The sequence below is a fragment of the Daucus carota genome, chromosome 3, assembly GCF_001625215.2.
Source record: "Daucus carota subsp. sativus chromosome 3, DH1 v3.0, whole genome shotgun sequence".
Taxonomy (NCBI): Eukaryota; Viridiplantae; Streptophyta; class Magnoliopsida; order Apiales; family Apiaceae; genus Daucus; species Daucus carota.
The window spans coordinates 49586561-49604766 of NC_030383.2; the positions used below are offsets into that span (position 1 = coordinate 49586561).

Genomic DNA, 18206 nt, shown 5'->3' on the forward strand with positions numbered 1-18206 from the left:
TGCTCTCAAATGCTATGGATGAGACAACAATTGAAGGACTTTGGAATCAAGTGCAAGCAAACTCCTATCTTTTGTGACAACACTAGTATAATCAACATTTCAGAAAATCCAGTCAACCATTCACGGACAAAGCATATAGATGTTCGACATCATTTTCTGAGAGACAATGTTGCAAAGGGTGCTGTAAAGTTGATTTTTGTGGCTACAGCAGATCAGCTAGCTGACATCTTCACAAAACCTCTTCCTGAAGAACGATATATCGTGCTGAGAAGGGAATTGGGCATGTGTGATGTGCAGTCAGCAAGCTAATAAGCTTGGTCCGGGTACTATCAGCTTACTCTTAGTCCTTGACATATTTTAAATTATTTTTGCATGCGGGTCAGTTTAAGGGTTTATTTGCAGTTTAGAGTAATAAATAAACTATCCGTTATGTGCTGAGTTACATGAATTTATGTGTTGAATTTTTCTACGTGATTATGTGATAATCTATGTGAATTTAAGAATAGGTTAAAATTCAACTTTTTAAGATTTGCTATTTAAGTGGAAATCTGCTACGAATTGTTACTAGATCTTGTTAAGAGAATATAGCGGATATATCATGTCGATTTTCACCAAAATTAGTTTAACAAATATTATCCCTAAATCCTCTCCCGAGATCATTATCAAAAGAATTTTAAAATCTATCCTATCTCCGAGTCTATACAGTTTCTTCTTTAAAAGCTCTCAACAACCCACTAGGGTTTTATCTCTCTTCACAAATCGACTCTTTCTCTTCACCATTGCGACAATCGGCGCTCGGGTAGCTATGAAGAAGAAGACTAGAGCATCAATGAAGACATCCACTTCTGGTTCAGTCACCAAACGAAGGTTAATCGATGAGGACGATATCGACATTGATCCTGATTTGGTCGATATCGAAAGTAGTGATGAGAAGTCTGGGGCTCCGAAGGTAGAGAAATCGGGCAAGAAGGCTCGTATGTCAGCTGAAGAAAAGCCAGATGTTTTGGGTCTTGATGATCGCAAGATTATTTTGGGGAAACCTCTATCGGGTAAAGCTTTCTTTAACTGTGGTGTAGTTAAGCTTTTCACTGATATAGGTTATGAATCCTTCTTAATTGACATGCCTAAGATTTGTTATCCCACTCTTGTTCGTGAGTTTTATGTTAATCTTCAGTCGAATGCATCGGGTCAGTGTGTGTCCTTTGTGAACAACACCAAAATCACACTGTCTTCCTTGTTTTTGAATGCTATTCTGAAAACCCCTCCATCCTCTGTCTCGATTTATACTAAACGTGGGTTTAAGCAGTTTGATGATTTTGATGTTAAACAACAGTTTAATGTGTTGTTTGGGGTAGATGGTCCAGTAGACACCTTTCCCTCTACTACCCAGATTCTACCTTTAGCTCATGCTGTTTTTCGGGTCTCGATTGAAAATTTGAGTCCTAGGTTGGGCACTCGATCTAATCTGTCTGCACAAGATGTTATTGTGGTTTCGATGTTGTTGGCTGGGAAACAATTTGATTTGGGTGATTTAGTTTTAAACAATATGGTTGCTGCTGTTGAAGGAAAAACCACTGCTGGCTTACCTTATGGGTTACTTCTCACTCGGATTTTTGAGTGGTATGGAGTAAGTTTGGATGGGGTTGAGTCTGTTACTGCAAAAGAATTTTTGGATGCTAAGTGTTTAACTCAGTCTAATTTGAAAGTTGAAAAAGATGGTAGTTTGTCGGTGTTGGAGGTTCCTGCTGTTACTCCTCCACTTGTTGCTACTCCTGCTGGTGTTGATTTGGGTATTTCTGCCAAAGAAATTTTGGAATACATGGAGGAACTGCGAGCCAACCATAAGCAGTTGGTGGATGGTCAGAAACAGCTTTCTGAACAGATGGAGGAATTGTCAAATCAGTTCGATTTTTGGAAAGATATTGTCTTTGGAGGAAAAACTGGTAATTCTCCTGAGAAGTGCAGTTCTGGAAGTTTTGGGTATGAGTTACGCAAGAGGATGTTTGGGTCTTGCGGGTCTTCTGATGTCAAGTTTACATTTACTTCTACGGATGATGCGTCTGACAGTCCACGACCACGTACGGCGATGGATGCTCTTACGGAGGCTGCAGGTACTGATTCTGAGTTGGCTACTGCTGGAAATCTAATGCTGGAACAAAATCGCATTGCTGTGGAGCTTGCCAAGAAGCTGGATTCTGAGAAGGAGAAAACTGTGGACGATGACGAGGCTTAAATTTTTCACCTTTTCGATGATTAAGGGGGAGAAATTTAGGAACTTTAATTAATAAAACTTGTGTGCTTAACTGATTAAGTACTTTATGGCCCTATGTTTTTTTATCTGCTTTGGTTTTGAAGACTAAGTTGTTAAGTTGGTTTGAATTTGGTTGGATATCAGGTGGTTTATCCTGATTGAATTTGTTTAAGGTTGTTTTGGATAATTGTTGGATACCAGGTGGTTTATCCTGGTTTAGGATTTTATTTTAATTATCTATGCAAGTGCTTTATTTCTTATCTGGTTGCATAAGTGTTTTATTTGGTTTATTTGATTTGAATGCTGAATTGATATATTTGTTAAGGTTTAATGATATTAGATTGCTGTATTCAGGGGGAGTATTATTACTTTTCCTAAATATGGTGTAATCATCAAAAAGGGGGAGATTGATACTCTCAGGGTTTTGATGATCACACTGCCAGCAAGCTAATAGCATAAAACTAGTGCTTGTTAGCGAGCTATCAATGATATATACATGTGCTAACAGCTTAATAAGTTTCAGTGTTATGTTCAACTGTCAGCAAGCTTACAGGTTCTATCAGCAAGCTCGCAGCGTGAACAGAATAACAATTGGATAAGGATTAAAGACGAAAAGCAAGGAGATTTATTAGGAATCGATTTGTAAGGACTTTAATATTTATATATGACTTATATAAATATTAGAGCTCAGTTTTAAATCAGTATTTCAAACAAAAACGATTTCCTAACTTGTAGGAGTGGTTATCTCTAGTTCGATCTTATCTATAACAACTCCTATCCTATTTCAAATTATGGTTTTTATATAAACGTTTTACTGAGATATTTACAACGTTTCTACGCTTTTTACTCAGTAAACTTCACAAGATTAAACGTTCAAATTGGGAACAAATTATGCGTGAGTTCGGTTGGAACAAGAACGTTTGAATTTGTTAGCAAATTGACCGTTGGATCTTTGTGTATATAAACTTGAGTGTGGTTTCCGTTTTGGGAGAGAATAAGAACACACTTCAAGCTTCTGAAATACAACACACTTTCTTTGCAAAATCTTTACTTGAGCTCTAGTGCTTATATTTGATTATATATCTATATTGAGTTCATAGTTTCGGTTGTATTACACTCATACATTGTATTGTTCAAAGTGTAAAGGTTTGTTGCTGTGTATCTAGCTTGTGAAACAAGGGAACAAGGGGACTAGTTAGCTAGAAGAGTATACTTGGGAAGTATAGGTCTTGGAGAGCTTTTGGTTCGTGGTTCAGGGGTTTCAGCAAGCTGATAACAGGAACAAGGGATAAAGGGAGTTATATTATTGAATCATTGTAATCGTTGACATTATTGATTAATAATATAATCTCTTACCAGTTGGTAGGGGACCAGGACGTAGACCATTAGGGTTAGGGGTCGAACCTGGCTAAAATTCTCTGTGTTGCTAGCTTACTGATTATATCTGTTTTGCATTGCATCTGCATTGTTAGCTAGCTGACTGTTTACTCTGAAAATTAACAGCAAGCTGTCTGCGACAGTATAAATATTCGGTAACATCAAAAAAATCGGTCATATTAGCCATAACACCTATTCACCCCCCTCTAGGTGTGTAATTTCAATTAATGCTATTTTTGAAAGATATTTTTCATGTTTTATCATAATTAAAACAGCATTTCATAAAAAAAATTTATTCTATCCAACCACTATTATCTCATTCTCCTCCATTTTTTTGATTTCTTGAGAGCTTTATCTTGAATTTCCATTTAGTACTTCATGATTGTGTGGACTCTTAAATAATTTTACATAATGCCCTATGTTGGCTACAAATTAACTTTATTAAAATAATTTTTTTTCCTCAGTAGGTCATGTTCATTTTAGGTTTTTCTTAGGGATAAAAGAATATTTTCATGATGCACCCCTATGACACAAAAACAATTATATTGTACAAAAATTGATTATAGATTCTCTACCTAATATGATTGAAAAAGATTTATAATACAAAAATTCCTATATCGGAAGAATACATTCCACCTAATTTAAAAATTCATTAGTAAAATAATGATTAACACCCGAAATGGACTCGGGCACAATACCAAACCAAGTAAAATTTTATATCATAAATTTCATCAGGCATCCTAATAATAACATAAATATTTAATGTAAAGAAACTCTAAGAAGTTAAATAACTAATTATTCATGTGTATGAAATTGTTGAACAACTACAAAAAATAAACCAGCTCAAAAAACTAAAAAATATTGTCATATTATTGTTAACATGATCTTCAAGAAGATAATAAATATATATTTAACAATAATACATGATTTTTTTGTCAGAATACATGTGAGAAAAAATATCATGAAGTTACTATACTAGGGACAGTGACATGGCTGAAATTAAGAACTCAAGCGTCAATGATAAACCATATATGACACAACCTAGATTTCCTTTGAAACCAACTCTACTCTTAATAAGGCAACCAGATAATTGTGATGTAACCTAAAGTCTAACTTACACTTTAGATTAATATAATATAAAGAGTCATCATATTCGCAAATATAGTTAAAAAAAATAGATTATAGCTTCGGGAGGAGAAAATTATATAAGCTGAGGAAGCATCGCATTCGAAAAATTTCGACAAAGCTTTATTGAAAATTTGTACCAGTATGAAAAATTTGAAACTAATTTTCAAGATCGTAAACTTAAAACTACTTTTCAAGATATATAAGATATAGAATGTTACTTTTAAGTCCTATATATGCACTAAAAATAATATGTCCTTGTGGATGCGAAGTATGTGAACTACCATGATTATAAAACACCATCACAACTAAACTTAACCTAAATTGCTCTGTGTTAATCATCATGATTGAAGTATTCATTGCAGTTGGATTTGTTAAGCGAACTTCGATCTTAGGCTAAGGAGAAGAGAAAAGAATTGCCAAACATAAAGAAGGATTTCTAAAAAACCTTGATAAAAATTCCTCAATCCTTTAAACAAAAAGATCTTTACAAGTTCCACTCAAGTTATTTAAGCTTGAGTTTCATCCAATTCCATTATCTAAACTCTAAAGGCCGCATGCATAGCATGTACTTAAATCAAGTAGTTATCCCTAACATCATTTGACATAAACTAAATACATTCTCAATAATTATACACAAGAACCTATATTCTCGATCACACCTATATTCTCGACCGACATATGAAGTAGTGACCAATAGTTACCAAAATAATTCCTAAGCTAAATATATAATAAATATTTTTTTTAACATTTTTCACTAAGTTGCGGAAGATGTACCGATTGCAACTATTTGTGCTTTAATTTCAGCAAGTAAGCAATAAGATACAAGTTTAGAATTAACAGATCGGTCTTTTTTACGTAGGCTTTAGTTGTTACACGCATATAATTGTAGGCATTGCACGTATAATTCATAATAGGATAATCGTAAAAAAGAATTACTTCAATTCTAGACAGATGCTTGCACAGGAAATTGACATAAATTCTTTCATGATTTGAACTGGTTACTCATTATGCTACCATTATACTTGTCATGCCGTCCTCAAATTCTAATGAATTTCTTAGCATCCAAATTAAAATTTCTTAAATAATTATAGAGAACAGGAAACATGGAAAACCATTGCAAACAAATAGAATATTAATTTAAACGGTTAAGAAGCATCTGAAACTCGATTTTGCTTTATTTATGATTCCCTTGGGAGGAATTAGAGTAACTCATCTTCAGCTTGCAATGATTTTGAAACACAGTCGAATAGCTAGGAACAAGAAGAACAAAGAACAAGAATAATAGAGTAGGCAAAGGTAATTGATTCATTGTTATATACTGTCACAAAATAAGAAAGATTAATTCAAATGAAGAAAAGAATAGTCAAACAAGCACATCTATGTATCATCTAGATATGAGATAATAATTCATTTTTATGGATGGCGGGCATAAATACTAGTTACGATATAAGTGCAAATGTAAATATATACTCTATGATCAATCATTGCACGTGTCTAAGTGTGTATGTATAAAAATTAGAGGGCAAGAGGGGGGGGGGGGGGGGCAGCCTGTATATGAGCTTCTCGAACATCGTGAGTGCAAACTAAACATCTTACTCGCTGCAAAAATTTAGGACGTTGGTAAGTTCTGCATTCAGCACTTTTAATAGAAGATGGGATTCAAACCTGTCCACATATATCAAACTTATCCAACTCCAAATGAATCGCTAAAGTAACCAATAATCGAGCCGATTCTTAAGCCCTAATCCTCAACAATATTTCAAGAAAAAAAAGCTTAGATATATAAGCTCTGGTTAGAGACGCCCAGTCGATGACCTACAAGTAAAAGATGGCATAATAAAAAATCGGTCTTTCTAATGTGTGCCCACCATGCAAATATATATCAGTATCATTACAACCATGTTTAGATGATATAACATGTCAACAACAGATTGTCAACCAGCCATGACAGCATTATCAAATTGTTAAAAAAATCCTATATCCAGGTATAATTGTATAAATATTAACTTCCAATATGATGTGCAAATTAAATGCTCCAGATGATTATGAAGCTCTTTTGCCTGCACTGAGCCGAAGTCAGTATCTACTTGACTACTTCTTGATGGTGCCATACCAGAGCACTAATTTCCTTCTGTTCTATGAAGGAATTAACCATCAGTGGCCTCTGTATAATGCTTCATTATGGGGAGTGCCATCTTCTTCCGCTCAAAGTTCACAGCTGACACACCTGATTCCCATGGTGAATCTTTTGTCCACCTAACAAGTTCAATAAAAATAAGATAAATCATTGAAACACTATGTACGTACATGCAAGATAAAGAATATCACAGAAGGGAGTGTCTTGTAGTTGCAGCAAGGGATACCAGGGTTCAAAAAGAGCTCATCCATATATGTTTCTAGATGAACCATCCTTCAGCTCTTGCAACTACATATATATTTCAATTATGGAATTAAGGATTTCTCTAAACTAAGGAATATTATTATCCAAAACTACAACTTTAGTTGAGAATAAACAAACAGACTAGATCCAACCGTACGTATGTTAGAACCCACTTATAGTCATGTAAAAAGATAATCAAAAAATAAAATTTATCATGTATGACTTTTTATTAAAAATTTAGTGAAAGTACTAGTCCCTATAACGAGAGTCGAATTAGATTGACTGAAATATTTTTTTTAAAATTAAACAATTGTTCAATGATCCAACCGTACGGATATTAATAACCACTTATTTTAGTCATTTAAAAAATAATAAAATTATCTTGTACGACTTTTTAATAAAAATCTTATGAAAGTACAAATCCCTAAAACGGGAATTGTGCCAGATTGACTGAAATATTTTTAAGAATCAAATTTTCAACGATCCAACCTTACGGATGTTAAGACCCACATATTTTAGTCATGTAGAAAATAATCAAAAAATAATAAATTTATCTTGTACAACTTTTTAATAAAAATGTAGCGAAAGTACTAGTCCCTAGCTAAAACGAGACTCGAGCATGGATTTTAATAAATTGTTCAATGATCCAACCGTATGGATGTTATAAATATAATATAACATCTGTACGGTTTGATCATCAAAAAATAATTTAAAAAATTTATTTTAATAATCCTGAACAAATCTCGTTTAGGGGCAGGACTTTTAGATGGTTCTAAAACAAGGTTTACAAACAATGGTTTTGTAAAGAAACTGTTGAGTGAGAAACAAAGTTTCTAGATGGTTCTAAAACGAGGCTTACAAACAACGGTTTCTACGAAAAAAAGTTGTTTGAGATCAATTATGATGACAACATTTTTATTGACCATCAGTGTATCAACTTTTTTAAATCTGACGGCTGATATCAAATCTCCTTTGCACCAGCTCAAGAATCCAAGTGAAAGCTTTTTCGCCAATCACGTGGGGCAACCTCATCATGTGGTGCCCATTGAAATTCTAAAAGAGCAATTTTAGACCACTATTTTTATCCCGTTGTTTGATATATTATAAGACAATACTTTTAAAAACCATTGTTTAAATTATACAACATAATGTTCAAAACCATTGTTTGAATTATACAACATAATGTTCAAAACCAGTCACTGAAAGTTACCATAATAACAACGCTTTTCAAGCATTGTCTGAATGAAAAAAACAACAGTGCCATCGAAAAACTGTTGTCCGACTCGATAAGAGGACACTGAACATACAACACTTTCAAATAACAGCTATAACCGTCGTTATAGAGAACAAAAGACAATAATTTTTCACGTCAAAGAAATTCACCATTGTCTGTCATTTACGTACAACAGTTTTTTTTTACTGTTGTGTTATAAGTATTGTCGTATTACGAATTTCTTGTAGTGTAGTCTAAACCATTCCACCGATCATCAAATGCATGTCAGATGCACGTGCCAACTCAATTATTTCAATGGCGCCTCTACCCCTAGTTTGGCGAGCTTGATGTTAATGATATCTGCTAGATTTTCTCCAACTATCTTTTTACATCTGCTAATAAATCTATTATACAACTGAGCTGAAATAAAATAATTCTAATATGAACTACTCTTATAGACATCTCCCTAGCAATCTCGCCTAGAATCAATCTTACGCGCATAGCTGAAAGGGTTAGAAATAACAGCAAGAGTGAGCGAGAATGCTCAGCAAGATAATATGAAAGACAAGAGCCACAAGATAAATTCTTTCGAATTAAATCAGAGTATTTGAAATAAAGCAAACTTTTGAAGTAAATCTAAACATTTGTAACTCAAAAGTTTATCAGACATATAAAACAACATGCTTGAAAATCACAAGAAAAATTTGACAGTAAACATAAGCTATCATAAGCTTAAACAATAATGATTAGTTTTTAGAAAACGACATACTATCACAGCTGATCAATTTGTGTGATAATACCGAGTTATACTTCGTAGATACATGTCTCAATAACAGGTACCAATACAAGGCAACACATTTGCCTTTAGCAGAAGAGTATTACAATATTTCATATAATACCTAGATAGCCCTCCGTTGGACCGCCATCCCAGCCACCAACGCAGAAATAAAATATTTTGCTGGTCTATCTGGCTGGACCATTAATTAGCCCCTTACGCCATAATATCATCTTTTACAAAACTTTTTGAAAACTCTTTCGTTCTCAGTCTTAAAATACATTAAAAATCAATTTCATTAAAGTCTGAGTATAGTTTTAAATCCACCGCAATACGGCTTAAGGGAATCAATAAAGCTATTTTGGCTATTCAAGTCTGACATTTGCTAATGTATGTTTTGTCACTTTTTCCTAAAAATTAGGGTCTTAAAATCAATTGAACATATGTCCTTTGTATTGCATGAAAGCTAAGACATTGATGGATAGTGCATATTTAATCTATTTCCTTAGTTAAGACCCTACAAGAAAAGCGCGCATTTCTGACCGCCGAAATGATCGGAAATTGTACTGAGTTTTGGTCGGTTTTAAGGTCATTTCCGACCACTGACCGACCGATTAGGTTTGTCCTTTAAAACCGGGTCAAAAATAACACATCGGTCCGAAATGAGTCTTATTACCGACCAACCGCCGAAATTGGTCGGTAATGTTTTCATATTTTCGTAGAAGCTGGCCCCACTTGTGACTTGGCATACATGTGGACAGTGCTAAAAGCGACCAAAAGGCGGTCGGTTATAAGTCGGTCGAAAATAAGTATTGGATACAAATCAAGAGCCCCTGTTATAAAACCGACCACGTTAGTACATTTCCGACCACAATGTCATTACCGACCGAGTTTCCTAAAATCGGTCGGTTAAGCGTCGGTCGGAAAGGATTTTTTGGTACAATGGGTAGCCTCTGTTATAAAACCGACCAACACCGTACATTTTTGACCATAGGCTTCATTACCGACCGATTTCATAATCTAGCGGTCGGAAATTATTCGCACAAAATCATGCAAGCGTACGTGGTCACAAGTTATATAGAATTTAAATTAAGTTCGTTTCCACAAAGACTGGTGTATTCAGAATATGCAGTTATGCAACAATGTATGGCTATTATTCACTGTTAAGACAAGTATCAAATTGGAGGTTGTTTAACTACTTTAACTAATTTAATCAATTTACAGAAACTAAGAATTAATAACTAAGTGATTAAACTCGAATTACTTATATGAATTAAAACATGGGATTCTAACTTCATCAACTACTTCATTCAGAGTTATGCCTTGTTCGCTATTTGATGGTTGATAACTAAGCTAGATAAAACGACACTGATACACGCTCTCTTTCGATAAACATATATCATACTATTCTACATCCACAATTAAGATAGAAGTCGAACATACACCAATTATGCTTAGACCCTATATGTCTATAAGATTTGAAAACATAATGACTACGAACAAGTTATCTATCAAGATTACATAGGGCGATGCAAGATGGTTAAAATCACATCACAATCATGTATATCGAATACATAAACCTATGCTCGCATGGCAGCAAGTTCTAAATCTATATATCCACTTTCGCTTCGATACAGACTAACAAACAACTTAGATGTTAGCTACGCATCCAAGAAGAATAAGCACAACCATATAAGGAAATCAAATATTCATCACATAAATAGTTAAGGCAAATTAACTACTGAAATTCATAGATAAATCCGCTAGAATCCCATGACAACGATTAGTTCATAATCGAACTTCTCGTCATCATGGCTTCGAATGTAAACATGATAATAATATGTCTAAACAATATCAAATTACGAGAATTAAAGTTGCGAAAGAAATCCGAAACAAGCATCCAAAGTTACGCCTACTTCGAAGAATTACAAAAGAAAAAACTATGACACTAGATCTTCTCCATAGCCGTCACGTGCTCTCTGACTTGCTTCTTGGTCCTTTTTTTCCTCCCTTGAGTTGTACTTTATGTGCCCTAGCAACCGGGTCAGCAAAACACTCTGAAACGGACCAAAACGGGTTTTTTCTCCATCAAGGCGGCGTGGGTGCGCCACCTAGTGGCGCGCCCGCGCCACTAGGCAGCCCCGTGCCATTGGGCAGCGCCTGCTCGTCCCACCATTTGCACTTGGAAACGTCCATGATCCTCCCTCTAGATACCTTACACACATCAACACAAAAACATATCAAAAACACCACAAGCTTGAGGCCAAATCATCAATTTAAGTAAAACGAAGGCTTCCAAGTGGATATAAAATCCACTTATCACACCCCCAAACTTAAACCGATGCTTGTCCTCAAGCATAGACACACAAACACTACTAATGCAATGCATGAATGCAAACACTATATGCGCTCCATATAGTGGCGTGGGCGCGCCACTTAGGCAGCCCCGTGCCATTGGGCAGCGCCTGCTCGCCCCTTCCTTCGCTCCTTCGCTCGATTTCTTCAGCCTCCAACCACCAATTGCACTTGAATTTGTCCTTGATCCTCCCTCTAGGTAACCTACACACATCAACACAAAACATATCAAAAAACACCACACCCTTGAGGCCAAATCATCAATTTAAGTCTAAATGAAGGCTTCCAAGTGAATATAAAATCCACTTATCGAAAATGTAGTTTTTTTTCTAAATTATAGGTTTGGTCAGAAATAACACAAGCAATTTGGTCAGTTTTCTGGGTAACAATGTGTAATTTCAAAATCAAACATTTTATACCTTACAAATTAGAAAACATATTCAAAAATAAAAGAAGACAAACATTTTAAAGTTAGTCCATACCTTAAAAATATTTTCTCTTCCACAAATATATAATTATGCTATAACAATAAGACTCGGTGAGAGACTACAACAATTTAAAAAGTAGCAAAGTCAAGTCATTTCCGACCACATTTAAAATGTAGTGGTCGAAAATGTAGCGGCGGCCCCATACCTCATTCCCCCAGCCAATCACCAGCCAACAACAAGTTAAATGATGGCCAATTATTTTAAACGCAGCAAGAGCGGAAACGTGTTGGTCGGAAAAGAAATTCAAGGCTCAATTGTGGAGCCCCTGTTATAAAACCGGCCATGAACGGTCGGAAATGTGTTTACTGACGCGGCGTCCATGTCAGTTGAAGGAAGTTAGTAACGGGACCCACACCCACTTATAACCGACTGATATTGGACCGTCGGTGACAGCGGTCGTTAATGACCAACACTTTTCAGACCGACGCCCATTTAGTCGTCGGTCGGAAATGTGCGCTTTATTTCCAACCACCTTGATCGGTCAGTTTTGGCAGTCGAAAATGCCCGCTTTTCTTCTAGTGTTACTTCAGTGATGTGGCTTTTGAAATTTTAAATTTGATCAAATGACATGGTTAGATAAACAGAGAAAAGTTGGAGTTGGCTTTCATTTGAAATCCATGACATTCAAATACTAGTATAATGTTGAGAATTTGAAATAACACCTCAAATTGTATCATTTGAAATTCAAAATTGAAACGAAATAGATGTTAATCCCCAAATGCAATCTAGTAGGATTCCAGACCTATTATCGTTAAACTTCTAACAAAGTGATCTTATTTTTAACATGTTTCATACTCTTACCCAGAGATTTGTTCCTATGAAACGATGAAATATATTCCACTTTAAAAGTGGAGAGAATTTAAATCATACTTCAGATTGTTAAAAATGTGAAAGGTACAGGAAAGACACAAATCAATGAAACTGTCTCTGTATATTTCCCAGAGACATGATACATATATGTTATTATACTAAGAAAATAACCCCTCCACATTTTAATTAACCACACCAACACCGAAAACTAGTCCCACCAGACAATTCTATATATGTTACCATCGAATCTGACATCTGCAAAAATGTTTATAGGCTGATCATATTGAATATAAATACATATATCGAAAGCATTTGAGAACTAAATTAACCTATAGTTGGCCACCTTAATGGTAGCTACTAGGTTAGTAGAATTATGAACAGTCACTGTAGCTAAAGTCGGAAAATCATTTCATAAAAATCATATTATATATATACTAACTAGTGTATAGAAAAGCTCTCTTTCAATTTACATGATCATGTCAAAAACTCACAAACATGATGAATGAGCTTGGATCATATGAAGGGACGAATATGGTACAAGATAAAGAGTGATAGCACTACTAGTGTTTCATATGATTCCAATATATAGCGCTAGTTCAATACTTAATTAAAAATTAAATTTCAGGACGTGAAGCTAAATAGAATATATGGGGAATTTTTCATCAAAAAAATCGGGTACTCCTGAAGCTAAACGAACCAACATATATATGACTTATGAATTAAATTGATATTGCATGCAATGCACATGAAGACATATAAAAGAAATCCGAATGGAGAGCAAATTACTACAAAATATTGTCCCAATCAAGAAAACACGGGCTGCCTCTGGCATTTGGAAACTTGTACACAGGACCATAAACTGTAGCCAAAACATTTGTGAGATTGCAATTTGACTGTAGCTGAAACTAAGTCGGAAAAATGTAAACTGTGTATGCTTTTATCATTTATAAATGAACTTCAGTAAACAAAGATAATATTACCTTCACAGCCCTCGACAACTGGATCTTCTGATAGATGATTTGGTGCATCCAGGTCAATGAATCTGTACAAATGTATATTTACACAAGTCATTATCATCTAAACAGAACAAGTGAACAAATTCGACCCAACCAGGTTAAGTAGGATGTGAGGCTATTTATCATCCCTGGGACCATCTCTAAACTACAACACTGAGATAGTGTACACTATTAATTAGAGTGCATTCGATTGCATGAAACAGATTGAAATTTGTACAAAGGTTATCAAGAATGTATATAATTTTTGTTTCTGTCATCATTCATTCTGAACTATTTGAACAAGATGTAATCCAAATGATTTGGAACGAATGCCTCATTCAATTTCTTCCCACTTCCCCAACAATTTAGGCTCATCCATGGTGATTTAGTATTATCTCATACATTCTTGTTTTTCATTTAAATTTCTTTATTATTTTTCACTCTATTCTCCCATAATTCCATTCCATATCCAAGTGAATGCAACCTTACAGTGTAAATGTTACATTCTACACAAAAGCAAGTCGTGCCCGTTAGAGCTGTTCACGAACCGAGCCGAGCCGAGTTTTGACCGAACCGAGCCGAGCTTTAATTTTTTTTCTGACGAGCCGAGCCGAGCCGAGCTTTTTAATCGAACAAAAATTGTGTTCAAGCTCGGCTCGTTAACTAACGAGCCGAACACGAGCTTGTTCGCGAACAAATACGAGCCGAGCCGAGTCGAGTCGAGTCGAGCCGAGCCAGAAAAAAATAAGGACAAACCGCTAGTTGACTCTTAAAATAGCTAACCTAATAATTTCAATTTTTTTTGAAACTTTGTTTATATCACTAAAATATATATATGTTAACATCCATACAGTTGGATCGGTAAAAAATATTTTTTAAAATATTGAAACACTAAATTAGGATTAAACACTAGTTAGCGGTACTAGTCAAACTTCCACTTGCCTGTTAAAAACCAAATAAAATTATTATTTCCTAAAATTTTGTTTACATCACTAAAATATATATATATATATATATATATATATATATATATATATATATTATGTTGAATTCTCAGTCCAATAACATATATAAATTATAAAAAAAAACCCGAAAATATTACATTTTTTCGAGCTTTAACGAGCTGAACTCGAGCCGAACGAGCTCGAGCCGAGCTCGAGCCGAGCTCGAGCCGAGCTCGAGCCGAACATACTAAAAGCTCGGCTCGAGCTCGTTTACTTAACGAACAATTTTTTGTGTTCGAGCTCGAGCTCGTTAACTTAACGAGCCGAGCCGAACGAGCTCTTAACGAGCCGAGCTCGAGCTTGTTCGCGAACAGCTCGGTTCGTTAAACAGCCCTAGTGCCCGTACACTGTATAATGTTACACTAATTTTTATTTTATAATATGATAAGGTAAAAGTTATACTAAGTGAACATTTGGCACCAAATATGGAGTATAACAATATTCATTGGAGTGTAATTTTTTATTATCATAGAGTTGGGTTGTTGTTATAGAATTACTGTGTTGGGTTGGATATGATCCTATTAAGTTTAAAAGAAAATTTTCAACTATAATAAATTGGCTGGCACAACAAAGCCATTAAGTAGATGCGAAAGTGCATGTTTAGATTCCTGAAATGTTGGAACACCAATAACTTACTTAAAACACCCAAGCCCTGCAGCAAGAAGACTAGCAAAGCCCATGGAAATTCTAGTCTCAACCATTCCACTAATCATCAAATGCAGGCCAGATGCATGTGCCAACTCAATTATTTCATGGGCGCCTACTACCCCTAGTTTGGCGAGCTTGATGTTAATGATATCTGCTAGATTTTCTTCAACTATCTTCTTTACATCAGCAAAACCCCGACAATTTTCATCAGCGGCAACAGATACCCCATACTTTTCTTTTGCAATCTGAGTAACCCGACCAAGACCTTCCCAGTCATCCTTGTGAACTGGCTGCTCAAAAAGAATTGGAGTCAGCTTCATCTTTGCAAATATATTGAATTCTTAGAAAACCAAACATCTTTACAATCCTTGTAACAACGCAATAGATATTAGCTTTGACAAAATTCAGATTCCTACCATGTATATATCTCAAGAACCTGAATAGCTTCAGTAGAGGTGTAACCTTCATTAGCATCTATGATAATCACGCAATCAGGGTGGGCGTAGCCTGTTAGAAAGAAAAGAAGTTGTAGCTATTATATATACAGTTGTATGTTTAAACTATATAGAGTTCTAAGTTATAAATACATAGACCATACACGTTTGCAACAAGTGGCATCAGAGAGCCAAGGTTTTGTTCGAGAAAAGAGAATGGCAAGTTTCATGGAAGCCCAAGTTCCATTGTTGACGGGCACAAATTATGAAGCCTGGAGTATCCAAATGAAGGAATTACTCGGTGTGTATGATATTTGGGATATTGACGAAAGCAGGTATAATGATCCCACATCAGCTGATGCCGAGAAGACAGCGTTAAAAGGGTGCAGGAGCAAAAACAACAAGGCATGTTTCATGATTTATCAAGGTGTTGACGAATCCACCTTTGATAATATTGCACATGTAAAGAAGGCAAAAGAAGCATGGGAGATTTTAGCTGCATAAATCATTCCAAGGAGTCGACAAAGAAAAAGAGGAACCGCTTCAGGTACTGCATGATGAATTCAAGAATTTCGAAAGAAGAAGCTCAGAAAATATTGGCGAAAATGTTATGCATTTGAAAATGGGAGCAAAAGATATGAAAAGAAATGACGAAAGACTCGATAGTGATTGAATAAAAGAAAATCTTCTTAATATATTAACAAGAAAATTTGGTTATGTCGTTACATCTACAGAGAAGTCAAAGGAGTGCTCTTCCAGAATTTCAAGTGATGAGCTTGTAGATTCTTTTCAAGTCCACAAGCAACGAATGACTCGATACAATGATAAGAATTAATAGGATGAAATACTAGAGAGTAAGGTTTCCAGACATTACAATTCAAGGAGAAGTGGCTTTCTATGTAGAAAAGGTGGTTATCGAGGTAGACGTGAATGTGGAAAGAAACTGTTTTTGAGACGCCAAAAGAATGAAGGCCATCGATCATTGGTCGTGGTAAAATTTTTAGATTCTACAAGAAGAGATACAAAATTTTTATATGGCCTGACAAATATTATCATGAAGCTGGTAAGGTGGCATATATTTCAAAAAATGCAAAAGAAGCTGGGAATACAAAGTCGAGTTTGACGGGGAGTGTTAGAGTTTCAAACTCTCAGGAGACGATATAATTATATGCTTATATGCAGCTAGTGTTATCACAACCACATGTTCCATGGATAGATGGCATATAGAAGGGCTGATGTCTTGATTGAATAAATGACTCCGGAATATATGTTGGGTTGGAGATAATTGCCAGGAGACAAAGTTAATGGAAGCAACAATCTGGTCAAATAAAACAGCTAGTAAGATTAAATCAGCAATTGTGTATGGGAAAGTTAAACTATATATGATACATGCAGATAAGAGATGTAGGAGGATAATATTAATGATAGTCAAACCTTCTGGAGTTTATGCAATCAGTACAAACAACTAGGTTCTTAAATGGATTCCAGCATATAATAAGGGGCTGTGTAGAAAAACTAGAAGAAGCAAGGCTGGCTGATTTGAAGTCTTATATGTAGGATCATAATCAATATGGATTATGTAAGGGGTGACGTAGACTAGTGTACTTGCAACATATAAAAGTACTAGCGGCTGTGCATATGAATTAGAACACACTGAGAAAAACTACAACAGCAGTTGTGGAGTGAAAAAAAATAGCTGAAGCTCTCTGTGAGAAAAGAGAAAGGTTGTAGCTTGTTAGAAAGAAAAGAAGCTGTAGCTATTATATATATGGTTGTCTGCTTAAACTATATAAAGTTATAAGATATATTTTCATAGAGCCGATACACGTTTCCAACAGGAGCGCCTATTGCTTGAAGCACTTTGATGTCTCCTTTCAACTTCGTACCCACCTTAAGCTTCAAGGTTTTGAATCCCTTTTCGCGAAACTGTGAAGCCAATTGAGCAGCTTCCACTGAAGAAACAATTGGAATCTAGACATAAAATTTGTTCATATCTAATTACAATTTCAATTGATAAATTATATTTTTATGTTAATTAAACAGTAATTACTGCTGGAAATCTAATGCTGGAACAAAATCGCATTGCTGTGGAGCTTGCCAAGAAGCTGGATTCTGAGAAGGAGAAAACTGTGGACGATGACGAGGCTTAAATTTTTCACCTTTTCGATGATTAAGGGGGAGAAATTTAGGAACTTTAATTAATAAAACTTGTGTGCTTAACTGATTAAGTACTTTATGGCCCTATGTTTTTTTATCTGCTTTGGTTTTGAAGACTAAGTTGTTAAGTTGGTTTGAATTTGGTTGGATATCAGGTGGTTTATCCTGATTGAATTTGTTTAAGGTTGTTT

General features: G+C 35.1%; 1 protein-coding gene and 1 non-coding gene across 3 annotated transcripts; both read right to left on the minus strand.

Moving 5' to 3' along the window:
• Positions 1-5907: 5907 nt before the first annotated feature.
• Positions 5908-5978, minus strand: LOC135151851 (small nucleolar RNA snoR60). Its single transcript, XR_010290759.1, has one exon. It is a non-coding gene; the product is annotated as a small nucleolar RNA snoR60 (small nucleolar RNA).
• Positions 5979-10817: 4839 nt separating this feature from the next.
• Positions 10818-17826, minus strand: LOC108192717 (L-Ala-D/L-amino acid epimerase-like). Of its 2 annotated transcripts, XM_064089252.1 has the most exons (6): positions 16023-17814; positions 15841-15931; positions 15413-15714; positions 13758-13819; positions 13564-13636; positions 10818-11683 (listed from the first exon to the last, which is right to left on the minus strand). In XM_064089252.1, coding segments are annotated over exons 2-6 (441 nt in total). In that variant the 5' UTR covers positions 15844-15931; positions 16023-17814; the 3' UTR covers positions 10818-11682. The 2 variants fall into 2 exon arrangements, with proteins under 2 accessions (XP_063945322.1, XP_063945321.1); XM_064089251.1 differs by lacking the exon at positions 13564-13636 and having other exon boundaries at positions 16023-17826.
• Between the last annotated feature and the right edge of the window lie 380 nt (positions 17827-18206).